Below are 11,967 nucleotides of genomic sequence, written 5' to 3'. Positions count from 1 at the left end.
TGGGGACACTCGGGATGTCCCCAACCCTGTCGGGGTGCAGGTGGGACGATTTGGGGACACTGGGAATGTCCCCAGTTCCATCATGGTGCAGGTGGGACAATCTGGGGACACTCGGGATGTCCCCAACCGGGTCTGGGGACACTCAGGATGTCCCCAAACGCATCTGGGACAATTTGGGGACACTCGGGATGTCCCCAACCCTGTCGGGGTGCAGGTGGGACAATTAGGGGACACTCGGGATGTCCCCAACCTGGTCTGGGACAATCTGGGGACACTCGGAATGTCCCCAACGTGGTCTGGGGACACTCAGGATGTCCCCAACGTGGTCTGGGACAATCTGGGGACACTCAGGATGTCCCCAACGTGGTCTGGGACAATCTGGGGACACTCAGGATGTCCCCAGCGTGGTCTGGGACAATCTGGGGACACTCGGGATGTCCCCAACCTGGTCTGGGATGATCTGGGGACACTCGGGATGTCCCCAACCTGGTCTGGGGACACTCGGGATGTCCCCAACCTGGTCTGGGACAATCTGGGGACACTCGGAATGTCCCCAACCGGGTCTGGGGACACTCAGGATGTCCCCAACGTGGTCTGGGACAATCTGGGGACACTCAGGATGTCCCCAGCGTGGTCTGGGACAATCTGGGGACACTCGGGATGTCCCCAACCTGGTCTGGGATGATCTGGGGACACTCGGGATGTCCCCAACCTGGTCTGGGACGATTTGGGGACACTCGGGATGTCCCCAACGTGGTCTAGGGACACTTTGGGGACACCGGGAATGTCCCCAGCAGGGTCGGGACAATCCGGTGACATCCCTGTCACCTCCCCATCCCCAAACCGCCTCCCCAAAAACTCCGCTGTCGCCGTCCCGGGGCCGATGTCACCCGCAGCGTTTATTGGTGTCACCGCATCCTCGTCCCGCCTCTCCGGTGTCCCCTCGTGTCTGTCCCCTCCCTCCTGTCCGTGTGTCCCCTCCGGCACCGAAACCCGAAAATCCCATTTTTCACCCCAAAAATCCCATTTTTCACCCCCAAAAATTCCCATTTTTCACTCCCCCCAAATCCCATTTTTCACCCCCCAAAATCCCATTTTTCACTCCCCCCAAATCCCATTTTTCACCCCCCAAAATCCCATTTTTCACTCCCCCCAAATCCCATTTTTCACTCCCCCAAAATCCCATTTTTCACCCCAAAAATCCCCCTTTTCACCCCCCAAAAAATCCCATTTTTCATCCCCCAATATTCCCATTTTTCACCCCCAAAAAATCCCATTTTTCACCCAAAAAAATCCCATTTTTCATCCAAAAAAAAATCCCATTTTTCACCCCCCAAAAACCCCATTTTTCACCCCCCAAAATTCCCATTTTTCACTCCCCAAAAATCCCATTTTTCACCCCCCAAAATTCCCATTTTTCACCCCCAAAAACCCGATTTTTCACCCCCCAAAATCCCATTTTTCACTCCCCCCAAATCCCATTTTTCACCCCCAAAAAAATCCCATTTTCACCCCCCAAAAAATCCCATTTTTCACCTCACAGAATTCCCATTTTTCACTCCCCCCAAAATCCCATTTTTCACCCCCCAAAATTCCCATTTTTTCACCCCCCCCCGCAAAAAAAAAAAAAATTCCAACATTTCAAAGGGAGGAAATTAAAAAACTCTGCAGCGAGAGGATTTCACCGGCCCCGAGGAGGGTCCCGGGGGGTCCCAAAAGGGTCCCAGGAGGGTCCCGGAGGGTCCCGGGGGGTCCCAGGAGGGTCCCGGGGGGTCCCGGGGGGTCACGGGGGGTCCCAGGAGGTCACTGGAGAGTCCCGGGGTGTCACTGGGGGTCCTGGGGGGGGGTCTCGGGGTCTTCTGCGGGTCCCGGCGTGTCCCGAGGGGGTCCCGGGGTGTCCAGATGGGTCCTGGGTGGTCCTGGGGTGTCCCGGGTGGGGTGTCAGAGGGTCCCGGGGTGTCCTGGAGGGTCCCAGGAGGGTTCTGGGGGGGTCCCAGGGTGTCCAGGGGGGTCCCGGGGGTCCCGGGGTGTCCTGGGGGTCCCAGGAGGGTCCCGGGGTGTCCTGGAGGGTCCCGGGGTGTCCAGGGGGTCCCAGAAGGGTCCCGGGGTGTCCGGGGGGGTCCCAGGAGGGTCCCGGGCTGTCCGGGGGGGTCCCAGGCTGTCCAGGGGGTTCCCAGGAGGATCCCGGGAGGTCCTGGGGGGGTCCTGGAGGGTCCCGGGGTGTCCAGGGAGTCCCAGGAGGGTCCCAGGGTGTCCAGGGGGGTCCCGGGGGTCCCGGGGTGTCCTGGAGGGTCCCGGGGTGTCCGGGGGGGTCCCAGGAGGGTCCCGGGCTGTCCAGGGGGTTCCCAGGAGGATCCCGGGAGGTCCTGGGGGGTCCTGGAGGGTCCCAGGAGGGTTCCGGGGGGGTCCCAGGGTGTCCAGGAGGGTCCCAGGAGGGTCCCGGGCTGTCCGGGGGGGTCCCGGGGGTCCCGGGGTGTCCTGGGGGTCCAGGGGTGTCCAGGAGGGTCCCGGGCTGTCCGGGGGGGTCCCAGGAGGGTTCCGGGCTGTCCGGGGGGTTCCCGGGGTGTCCTGGGGGTCCAGGGGTGTCCAGGAGGGTTCCAGGCTGTCCGGGGGGGTCCCGGGGGTCCCGGGGTGTTTTTAACGTTTCCAGAGCCAGTAAATGCCGATCCTGGTGTTGTGGCGGTGCAGGAGGTAAAGGCCGCCGAGGATGAGGAGGGTGAGGGCGGGAAGGAGAGTGCCCAGGAGCAGAGGGAGCACCGGGACCGAGTCCTCGTCTGGCGGGGGGAGAAACAAAAGGGGGTTGGGGGTAAAGGGGGTGTGAGAGGGGAGAGCGAAAATCCCCAAGAATCCCAAAATCCCAAAAATTCACAAGGAACCCAAAAATCCCCCAAAGAAACCCCAAAAACCCCCCCCAAAAAACCCCAAAAAAATCCCCCAAAAAACCCATAAAAATCCCCCCAAAAAAACCCCAAATCCCAAAGAGCCACCAGGAACCCAAAAATCCCCAAAAAATCCCCCAAAAAAACCCCAAAAACCCAAAAAACCAAAAAAACCCCCAAAAAAACCCCTTTTACCCACAGTGAACCCAGACGGTGACGTTGCTCTCGGCCGTGCCCAGCTCGTTGGTGGCCCGGCACCGGTAGACCCCAGAACCCCCCAAAACCCCCTAAAAACCCTAAACTGCCCCAAAAAAAACCCCCAAAACGCCCCAAAAACCCCAAAAAAACCCAAAAAAACCCCAAAAAACCCCCAAAAACCCCAAAAAAACCCAAAAAAACCCCTTTACCCACAGTGAACCCAGACGGTGACGTTGCTCTCGGCCGTGCCCAGCTCGTTGGTGGCCCGGCACCGGTAGAACCCGGAACCCCCCAAAATCCCCCTAAAAACCCCAAACTGCCCCCAAAAAATCCCCCAAAAAACCCCAAAACCCCCCAAAAAACCCAAAAAACCCCAAAAAACCCCCAAAAAACCCCAAAAAACCCCAAAAACCCCCTTTTACGCACAGTGGACCCAGACGGTGACGTTGCTCTCGGCCGTGCCCAGCTCGTTGGTGGCCCGGCACCGGTAGACCCCGGCGTGGTCCCGGTGAGCTCGGAGCGAGCTCGCGGCGTCCAGCGCATCCCCGTCCCTGGAACAGCGGATCCGCGGGTCGGGCCGGCCCCGGGCGCGGCAGCGCAGCGTCTCCTCCCGCCCCTCCGTCCAGTTCTGGGGGCTCGGGCAGCTCCGGGCGTCCAGGCGAGGTTTGACTGTGCGGGGGGGAAAGAGGGGTGAGGGAAATGTGGGGAAAGGGCGGGAAAAGGTGGGAAAAGGGCGGGAAAAGGGCGAGAAAAGGGCGGGAAAAGGGCAGGAAAAAGGGGGGAAAGGGCGGGGAAATGGTGGGGAAAAGGGCGGGAAAAGGTGGGAAAAGGGCGGGAAAAGGGGTGGGAAAAAGGTGGGGAAAAGGTGGGGAAATGAGCAGGAAAAAGGGGGGGAAAGGGCAGGAAAAAGGTGGGGAAAAGGTGGGGAAATGAGCAGGAAAAAGGGGGGGAAAGGGCGGGAAAAGGGTGGGAAAAGGGCGGGGAAATGGTGGGAAAATGAGCAGGAAAAAGGGGGGGAAAGGGCAGGAAAAATGTGGGGAAAGGGGTGGGAAATGAGCGGGAAAAGGTGGGGAAAGGGGTGGGAAAAGGTGGGGAAATGGTGGGAAAATGAGCAGGAAAAAGGGTGGGAAAAGGGCGGGAAAAGGTGGGGGAAAGGGCAGGAAAAGGGCAGGAAAAGGGCGGGAAAAGGGCGGGAAATGAGCAGGAAAAAGGGGGGGAAAGGGTGGGAAAAGGGGGGAAAAGGGATGAAAAAGGGGGAAAAAGGGCCGGAAAAAGGTGGGGAAATGGTGGGAAATGAGCAGGAAAAGGTGGGGAAAGGGGCGGGAAAAGGTGGGGAAATGGTGGGAAATGAGCAGGAAAAGGTGGGGAAAGGGGCGGGAAAAGGTGGGGAAATGGTGGGAAAATGAGCAGGAAAAAGGGTGGGAAAAGGGCAGGAAAAGGTGGGGGAAAGGGCAGGAAAAGGGCAGGAAAAGGGCGGGGAAATGGTGGGAAAATGAGCAGGAAAAAGGGGGGGAAAGGGTGGGAAAAAGGTGGGGAAAAGGTGGGGAAATGAGCAGGAAAAAGGGGGGAAAAGGGCAGGAAAATGTGGGGGAAAGGGCAGGAAAAGGGTGGGAAAAGGGCAGGGAAATGGTGGGGAAACGATGGGAAAATGAGCAGGGAAAAGGGGGGAAAAGGTGGGGGAAGGGGCGGGAAATGAGCGGGAAAAGGTGGGGAAAGGGGCAGGAAAAGGTGGGGAAAGGGGCAGGAAAAGGTGGGGAAAAGGTGGGGAAATGGGCAGGAAAGGGGCGGGAAAAGGTGGGGAAAGGGCGGGGAAAAGTTGGGGAAAAGGGCGGGAAAAGGTGGGGAAAGGGGTGGGGAAAAGGTGGGAAGAAGGGCGGGAAAAGGTGGGAAAAGGGACAAGGAAAAGCCATGACAGGGACCCGAATTCCCTCTGGGACGAGGAAAAACCAAGACAGGGACGCGGAAAATCCATGACAGGAACAGAAAAACCCGTGGCAAATCCCACAATCCCCTTCGGGACGCGGAAAAACCGTGACAAGGACCAGGAAAACCCGCGACGAATCCCAGAATTCCCGGCGGGAACCGGCCGCCCCGCTCACCCAGCACCGTGACGGGCACCGAGCTGTTCCTGCTGACGTTCTCCAGCTCGGCCTGGCACAGCAGCTCCAGCTCCTCGGCGTCCTCCTCGCCCACGGCCAGCGCGAAGTCCAGCGCCGGCTGTCCCCAACCCGCCAGGACCTTGTCACCTGCCAGGACCCGCACCTGGATGTCCCTGACGGCGCCGGCGGGCAAGGAGCAGCGTCCCCTCAGCTCCGTGCCGGCGGCCGGGCGGGCGTTGGTGACGTTCAGGATGGGCGCGGGGATGTCTGCGGGGGACACCGGGTCGGTGACGTGGTTCGGTGGCACCGCAGTTCGGTGGCGCTAGGGTTTGGCGACACCGTCATTGGATGGCGCCGCAGTTCGGGGTCACCACCACTTGACAACCCCAGGCTTCGGCGACACCGTAATTCGATGTCACCGCGGTTTGTGGTCACCGCGCTTTGATGCCGCCGCAGTTTGACGCCACCAAAGCTTGATGCCACCAAAACTTGACGCCACCAAAACTTGATGCCACCACCACAACTTGGTGACACACCTTGATGCCACCACGTTTTGATGTCACCAAAACTTGACGCCACCAAAACTTGATGCCACCACACTTTGATGCCACCAAAGCTTGATGCCACCAAAGCTTGATGCCACCACACTTTGATGTCACCAAAACTTGACGCCACCAAAGCTTGGTGCCACCACCACAACTTGGTGACACACCTTGATGCCACCACGCTTTGATGCCACCAGAACTTGACGCCACCAAAACTTGGTGCCACCACCACAATTTGGTGACACACCTTGATGCCGCCACGCTTTGATGCCACCAAAGCTTAATGCCACCAAAACTTGATGCCACCACACTTTGATGCCACCAAAACTTGACGCCACCAAAACTTGATGCCACCACCACAATTTGGTGACACACCTTGATGCCACCACACCTTGATGCCGCCACACCTTGATGCCACCAAAACTTGATGCCACCAAAGCTTGGTGCCACCACCACAATTTGGTGACACACCTTGATGCCACCAAAACTTGATGCCACCAAAGCTTGATGCCACCACCACAATTTGGTGACACACCTTGATGCCGCCACGCTTTGATGCCACCAAAACTTGACGCCACCACACCTTGATGCCACCACACTTTGATGCCACCAAAACTTGATGCCACCAAAGCTTGGTGCCACCACCACAATTTGGTGACACACCTTGATGCCACCAAAACTTGATGCCACCACACCTTGATGCCACCACCACAATTTGGTGACACACCTTGATGCCGCCACGCTTTGATGCCACCAAAACTTGACGCCACCACACCTTGATGCCACCACACTTTGATGCCACCAAAACTTGACGCCACCAAAACTTGACGCCACCAAAGCTTGGTGCCACCACCACAATTCGGTGACACACCTTGATGCCGCCACGCTTTGATGCCACCAAAACTTGACGCCACCAAAACTTGATGCCACCACCACAATTTGGTGACACACCTTGATGCCGCCACAACCTGACGCCACCACACCTTGACGCCACCGCACCTTGACGTCACCAAAACTTGACAACACCACAGTTCGATGACACCAGGCTTCGGTGACGCCACGATTCGGTGACAGCGGGGTTCGGTGCCACCACACCTCGATGCCGCCACCACAATTTGGCGCCACCATTCGGTGCCGCCACAACTTGACGTCACCGCCACTCGATGACACGATTTGGCGCCACCGCACCTCGATGCCACCACCTTGTCCCCTGCCCGGTGACTCACTGTAGACGTGGACGTTCTGGCCGGCGCCGCTCTTGCGGTCACCCACGTGGACGGTGCAGCCCAGGGGGACGCGGCCCGTCCTGGTGACGGTGACGGTGGCGGTGGCCCGGTGACCGTCCCCGCTGAGGGACGCCGGGAAGTTCCGGCCGTCGGCCGTGACGGTGACGGCATCGGCGGTGACGTTGGTGACGCAGGTGACGTTGAAGGGTGTCCCCTGGAACAGGGGTGAGGGCAGGGACAGCGACACGGACGGGGACACGGCGGGAGGAGCCGGGAAAGCTGGAACGGGACGGGGGAGAGTCGGTGAGATTTTGGGGGGGAAATGGGGGGGGAAAAAAGTGGGAAAATGGGGGGAAAGTAATGGGGGGAATGGGGGAAATAATGGGGGGAAATGGGGAAAATAATGGGGGAAAATTGGGAAAATAATGGGGGGAATGGGGGAAATAATGGGGGAAAATTGGGGGAAATGGAGGGAAATAATGGGGGAAAATTCGGGGGGGAAAAGGGAAAATGAGGGAAAAGTAATGGGAATGGGGGAAATAATGGGGGGAAATGGGGGAAATAATGGGGGAAAATTGGGGGAAATAATGGGGGGAAATGGGGAAAATAATGGGGGAAAATGGGGAAAAATAATGGGGGAAAATTGGAGGGAAATGGGGAAAATAATGGGGGGAAATGGGGAAAATAATGGGGAAAAATGGGGGAAATGGAGGAAAATAATGGGGGAAATTTGGGGGGGAAAAGGGAAAATGAGGGAAAAGTAATGGGGGGAAATGGGGGAAATACTGGGGGAAAACTGGGGGGAATTAATGGGGGAAAATTAGGGGGAAATGGGGGAAAACAATGGGGGGAAAAAATGGGAAAAATAATGGTGGGGAAAACTGATGAAACTGGGGGAAAATTGGGAAAAAATGGGGGAGGGAAATGGGAGAAACCAGTAGGAAAACTGAAAGAAAAACAACAGAGGAAACCCCCTAAACTGACCGGGAACCCCCCCCAGACTTATGGGAAAACCCCCTCGGGACGCAGAAAAAAAAAAACCCAAAGGGTTGAGGAAGACTCCGAGGGGTTGAGGAAGATCCCGGAGGGTTGAGGAAGATCCCGGAGGGTTGAGGAAGATCCCGGAGGGGTGAGGAAGACTCCGAGGGGTTGAGGAAGACCCCGGAGGGTTGAGGAAGCCCCCGGAGGGTTGAGGAAGACCCCGGAGGGTTGAGGAAGACCCTCAAGGGTTGAGGAAGATCCCGGAGGGTTGAGGAAGACCCCGGAGGGGTGAGGAAGACCTCGGAGGGGTGAGGAAGACCCCGAGGGGTTGAGGAAGACTCCGGAGGGTTGAGGAAGACCCCGGAGGGTTGAGGAAGACCTCGGAGGGGTGAGGAAGACCCCGGAGGGTTGAGGAAGACCCCGGAGGGGTGAGGAAGACCCCGGAGGGTTGAGGAAGACCCCGGAGGGTTGAGGAAGATCCCGGAGGGTTGAGGAAGACCCCGGAGGGTTGAGGAAGATCCCGGAGGGTTGAGGAAGACCCCGGAGGGTTGAGGAAGACCTCGGAGGGGTGAGGAAGACCCCGGAGGGTTGAGGAAGATCCCGGAGGGGTGAGGAAGACCCCGGAGGGGTTGAGGAAGATCCCGGAGGGTTGAGGAAGACCCCGGAGGGGTGAGGAAGCCCCCGCTGGCCCTCGGAGCCCCCCCGGGCCGAGCCCCAGCCGGAGCCCGGGGGGATTCCCCGGGCAGGGCCGCGGTTTCCGATCGTCGTTGAGAGGAACCGACCTCCCTTTCCCCGGAATTTCCCGAGCCAGGAAAGGGAGGGAGAAGGGAGAGAAAAAATCCCGATTTTTTTTTTTTTTTTTTTTTTTTTTTTTTTTTCGAAAAGGGATTTCGCAAAAATAAACAAAATTCTCCGACGGGGCCGGATGATGGTGGGGGGGTGGGAAAAAAAAAAAAAAACCAGCTCAGCCACATCCTGATTGTCCCCCCCCCTCCTCCCCGCCCCCGCCCCGCGGAGCGCGGTGACACCTCCGGCGACAAGAGGCGACATCCTCGCGCCACGGCGGGTCACACGCCACCCCCCCCCCCCCCCGAATGTCACCGTGGGTGTCCCCTCCCTCACCTGCGATGACACCCAGGGTGCCCAAGGCCAGCGCCAGCAGCGCGGGCGGCTCCATCCCGGCGGCTCCCGGCGCTCCGGGATGAACCGGGAACGGTTCCGTGGGATCCGCTGGGTTCAGCGCGATTTGTTGGTTTTTGGGGTTGTTGTTTTTTTTTTTTGGGGGGGGGGGGGGCAGGGGTCCGGTTCGGGGTTTTTGGGTGGTCCGGAGTTCGGGAAGGTTCGGAGGGAGAAGGAAAAAAAAAAAAAAATTTAAAAAAAAAAAAAAATCAATCCGGGTGGGTTTCCCGGGAAGGATCGAGGAGGGGGATTTTCGGGATGGGGCGGGTCGGGATCTCCGGGAGCACCGGGGGGAAATCGGTTGGCGCTGCGGCGGGTGCTTCGGTTCGGCTTTTCTGGGAGCAGCGCGGAGAGCCGGGCTGGGGCTCTCCGGGATCACCGGGAAGGCGCCGGTCGAATTCTCCTGGATGGGAAGGTTCGGGATCCCCGGGAAGGTTCGGTTCGGGCTCTCCGGGGTCACCGGGAAGGTTCGGTTCGGGCTCCCCGGGAAGGCTCCGGTCGAATTCTCCTGGATGGGAAGGTTCGGGAGCCCCGGGCAGGTTCGGTTCAGGCTCTCCGGGATCACCGGGCTGGATCAATTCGGGTTCTCCGGGCTGGGTCGGTTCTGGTTCTCCGGGCAGGTTCGGTTCAGGCTCTCCGGGGTCACCGGGCTGGATCAATTCGGGTTCTCCGGGCTGGGTCGGTTCTGGTTCTCCGGGCAGGTTCGGTTCGGGCTCCCCGGGAAGGCTCCGGTCGAACTCTCCGGGCTGGGTCGGTTCGGGCTCTCCGGGATCACCGGGCTGGATCAATTCGGGTTCTCCGGGCTAGCTCGGTTCTGGTTCTCCGGGCTGGGTCAGTTCTGGTTCTCCGGGCAGGTTCGGTTCGGATTCACCGGGCAGGTTCGGTTCGGATTCACCGGGCAGGTTCGGTTCGGGCTCTCCGGGCTCTCCGGGCTGGATCAATTCGGGTTCTCCGGGCCGGGTCCCTTGGGGCTCTTCCGGGTCCGTTCGGGGGTCTCGGGCTGGGCTCTGGGTCCGCCCCGCACCCCCCGGTCCCTCCGTCCGTCCCTCCGTCCGTCCCTCCGTCCCTCCGTCCCTCCGTCCGTCCCTCTGTCCCTCCGCGTGCTCCGCCGCCGTTTCGCGGCCGGTCCCGCTCGGGGCGATGTTTTATACCCCGAGCCCCGTCCCGCCCCCGGGGCTTTCCGGGGCTGCAGGGCCTGTCCCGGCCCGTCCCGGGTTAAATTCCTGCCCCTTTCCCCATCCCGGGATAAATTCCTGCCCCTTTCCCCATCCCGGGATAAATTCCGGCTCCTTTCCCCATCCCGGGATAAATTCCTGCCCCTTTCCCCATCCCGGGATAAATTCCTGCTCCTTTCCCCATCCCGGGTTAAATTCCTGCTCCTTTCCCCATCCCGGGTTAAATTCCTGCTCCTTTCCCCATCCCGGGTTAAATTCCTGCTCCTTTCCCCATCCCGGGATAAATTCCCGCTCCTTTCCCCATCCTGGGATAAATTCCTGCCCCTTTCCCCATCCCGGGATAAATTCCCGCTCCTTTCCCCACCCTGGGATAAATTCCCGCTCCTTTCCCCATCCCGGGATAAATTCCTGCTCCTTTTGTCCCCTCCTTTGTCCCCCCCCTTGTCCCCCGTTGTTCCCCCGCTGGTGACAGGGATGTCACCCGTCTGTCACCCGCCGGGGTGGTGGCCGTGGTGACCGCCATTGGCCGCCGCTGTCACCCGGGGTTGTCACTTCCCCAAATCTTTGTCGCTTTTTGACGCTTCCGGGGGATTTTTGTCACCCCTGGAAGCGTGGGAACGTCCCTGATGTCCCCAGGGTGTCCCCAGGGTGGTCCCTGATGTCCCCAAGGTGGTCCCACATGTCCCAAAATGTCCCCAAGATGGTCCCTGATGTCCCCAAGGTGGTCCCTGATGTCCCCAAATGTCCCCAGGGTGGTCCCTGATGTCCCCAGGGTGGTCCCTGATGTCCCCAAATGTCCCCAGGGTGGTCCCTGATGTCCCCAAGATGTCCCCAAGGTGGTCCCTGATGTCCCCAAGACGTCCCCAGGGTTAGGTCCCTGTCTTCCTTAGGATGGTTCCAGCCCCAGGATGTCCCCAGAATTGTCCCTGATGTCCCCAAGCTGTCCCCAGGATTGTCCCCGATGTCCCCAGGGTTGTCCCCGATGTCCCTAAGCTGTCCCCAGGATTGTCCCCGATGTCCCCAGGGTGGTCCCCGATGTCCCCAAGCTGTCCCCAGAATTGTCCCTGATGTCCCCAGGGTTGTCCCTGATGTCCCCAGGGTTGTCCCCGATGTCCCCAGGGTTGTCCCCGATGTCCCCAAGCTGTCCCCACTGTCCCATCCCCACGTTTCCCTCTCCCAGGCCCTGCTGGTGTCACCAGCCCTGCCACCCCCTCCCCTCCCCCCCCCCGCCACCCCGTTGTCACCTCCGGGTCACCGGGGGACGCAAATCCGGTGTCACATTGTCACAGCCACGAGGTTTCACTTCTGCACCCCGGGGTGTCACGTGCGCGCGGCGGAGGTGACAGTCCCCAAACCGTGTCACCTCCCCGCCATTCCCAGGGGAGTGTCCTTGTCCCTGGGATGGTTTGGTGCCACCAGGATTGTCCCCGTGGTGTCCCCAAACCGTGTCCCCTCCCCGCCATTCCCAGGGGATTGTCCTTGTCCCTGGGATGGTTTGGTGCCACCAGGATTGTCCCCATGGCGTCCCCAAACCGTGTCACCTCCCTGCCATTCCCTGTGGAGTGTCCTTGTCCCTGGGATGGTTTGGTGCCACCAGGAATGTCCCCATGGTGTCCCCAAACCGCGTTCCCTCCCCGCCATTCCCAGGGGAGTGTCCTTGTCATGGTGGCTCAGGGCCACCAGGA

The 11,967-nt window shown here is 59.8% G+C and overlaps 1 protein-coding gene across 1 annotated transcript; it reads right to left on the bottom strand.

Moving 5' to 3' along the window:
• Positions 1-2,627: 2,627 nt before the first annotated feature.
• Positions 2,628-10,186, bottom strand: LOC136305299 (intercellular adhesion molecule 5-like). The gene is made up of 5 exons (XM_066208573.1): positions 9,051-10,186; positions 6,948-7,226; positions 5,177-5,443; positions 3,504-3,746; positions 2,628-2,774 (listed from the first exon to the last, which is right to left on the bottom strand). Exons 1-5 carry the CDS (start codon positions 9,103-9,105, stop codon positions 2,638-2,640), a joined length of 981 nt encoding a protein of 326 aa, XP_066064670.1. The 5' UTR covers positions 9,106-10,186; the 3' UTR covers positions 2,628-2,637.
• Between the last annotated feature and the right edge of the window lie 1,781 nt (positions 10,187-11,967).

The sequence above is a fragment of the Chamaea fasciata genome, unplaced genomic scaffold, assembly GCF_029207755.1.
Source record: "Chamaea fasciata isolate MVZ Bird 193981 ecotype frontalis unplaced genomic scaffold, bChaFas1.0.hap1 SCAF_352, whole genome shotgun sequence".
NCBI classification, from domain to species: domain Eukaryota; kingdom Metazoa; phylum Chordata; class Aves; order Passeriformes; family Sylviidae; genus Chamaea; species Chamaea fasciata.
This window is presented reverse-complemented; position numbering and strand designations above follow the sequence as displayed.

Excerpts from the sequence above, each read along its gene's own strand:
- LOC136305299 (XM_066208573.1), bottom strand. The coding sequence starts at position 9,105 with ATGGAGCCGCCCGCGCTGCTGGCGCTGGCCTTGGGCACCCTGGGTGTC. Across the intron at positions 7,227-9,050 it reads CACCCTGGGTGTCATCGCAG|CTTTCCCGGCTCCTCCCGCC; the intron begins GTGAGGGAGGGG and ends GTCCCGTTCCAG. Across the intron at positions 3,747-5,176 it reads GGTGCCCGTCACGGTGCTGG|TCAAACCTCGCCTGGACGCC; the intron begins GTGAGCGGGGCG and ends CCCCCCGCACAG.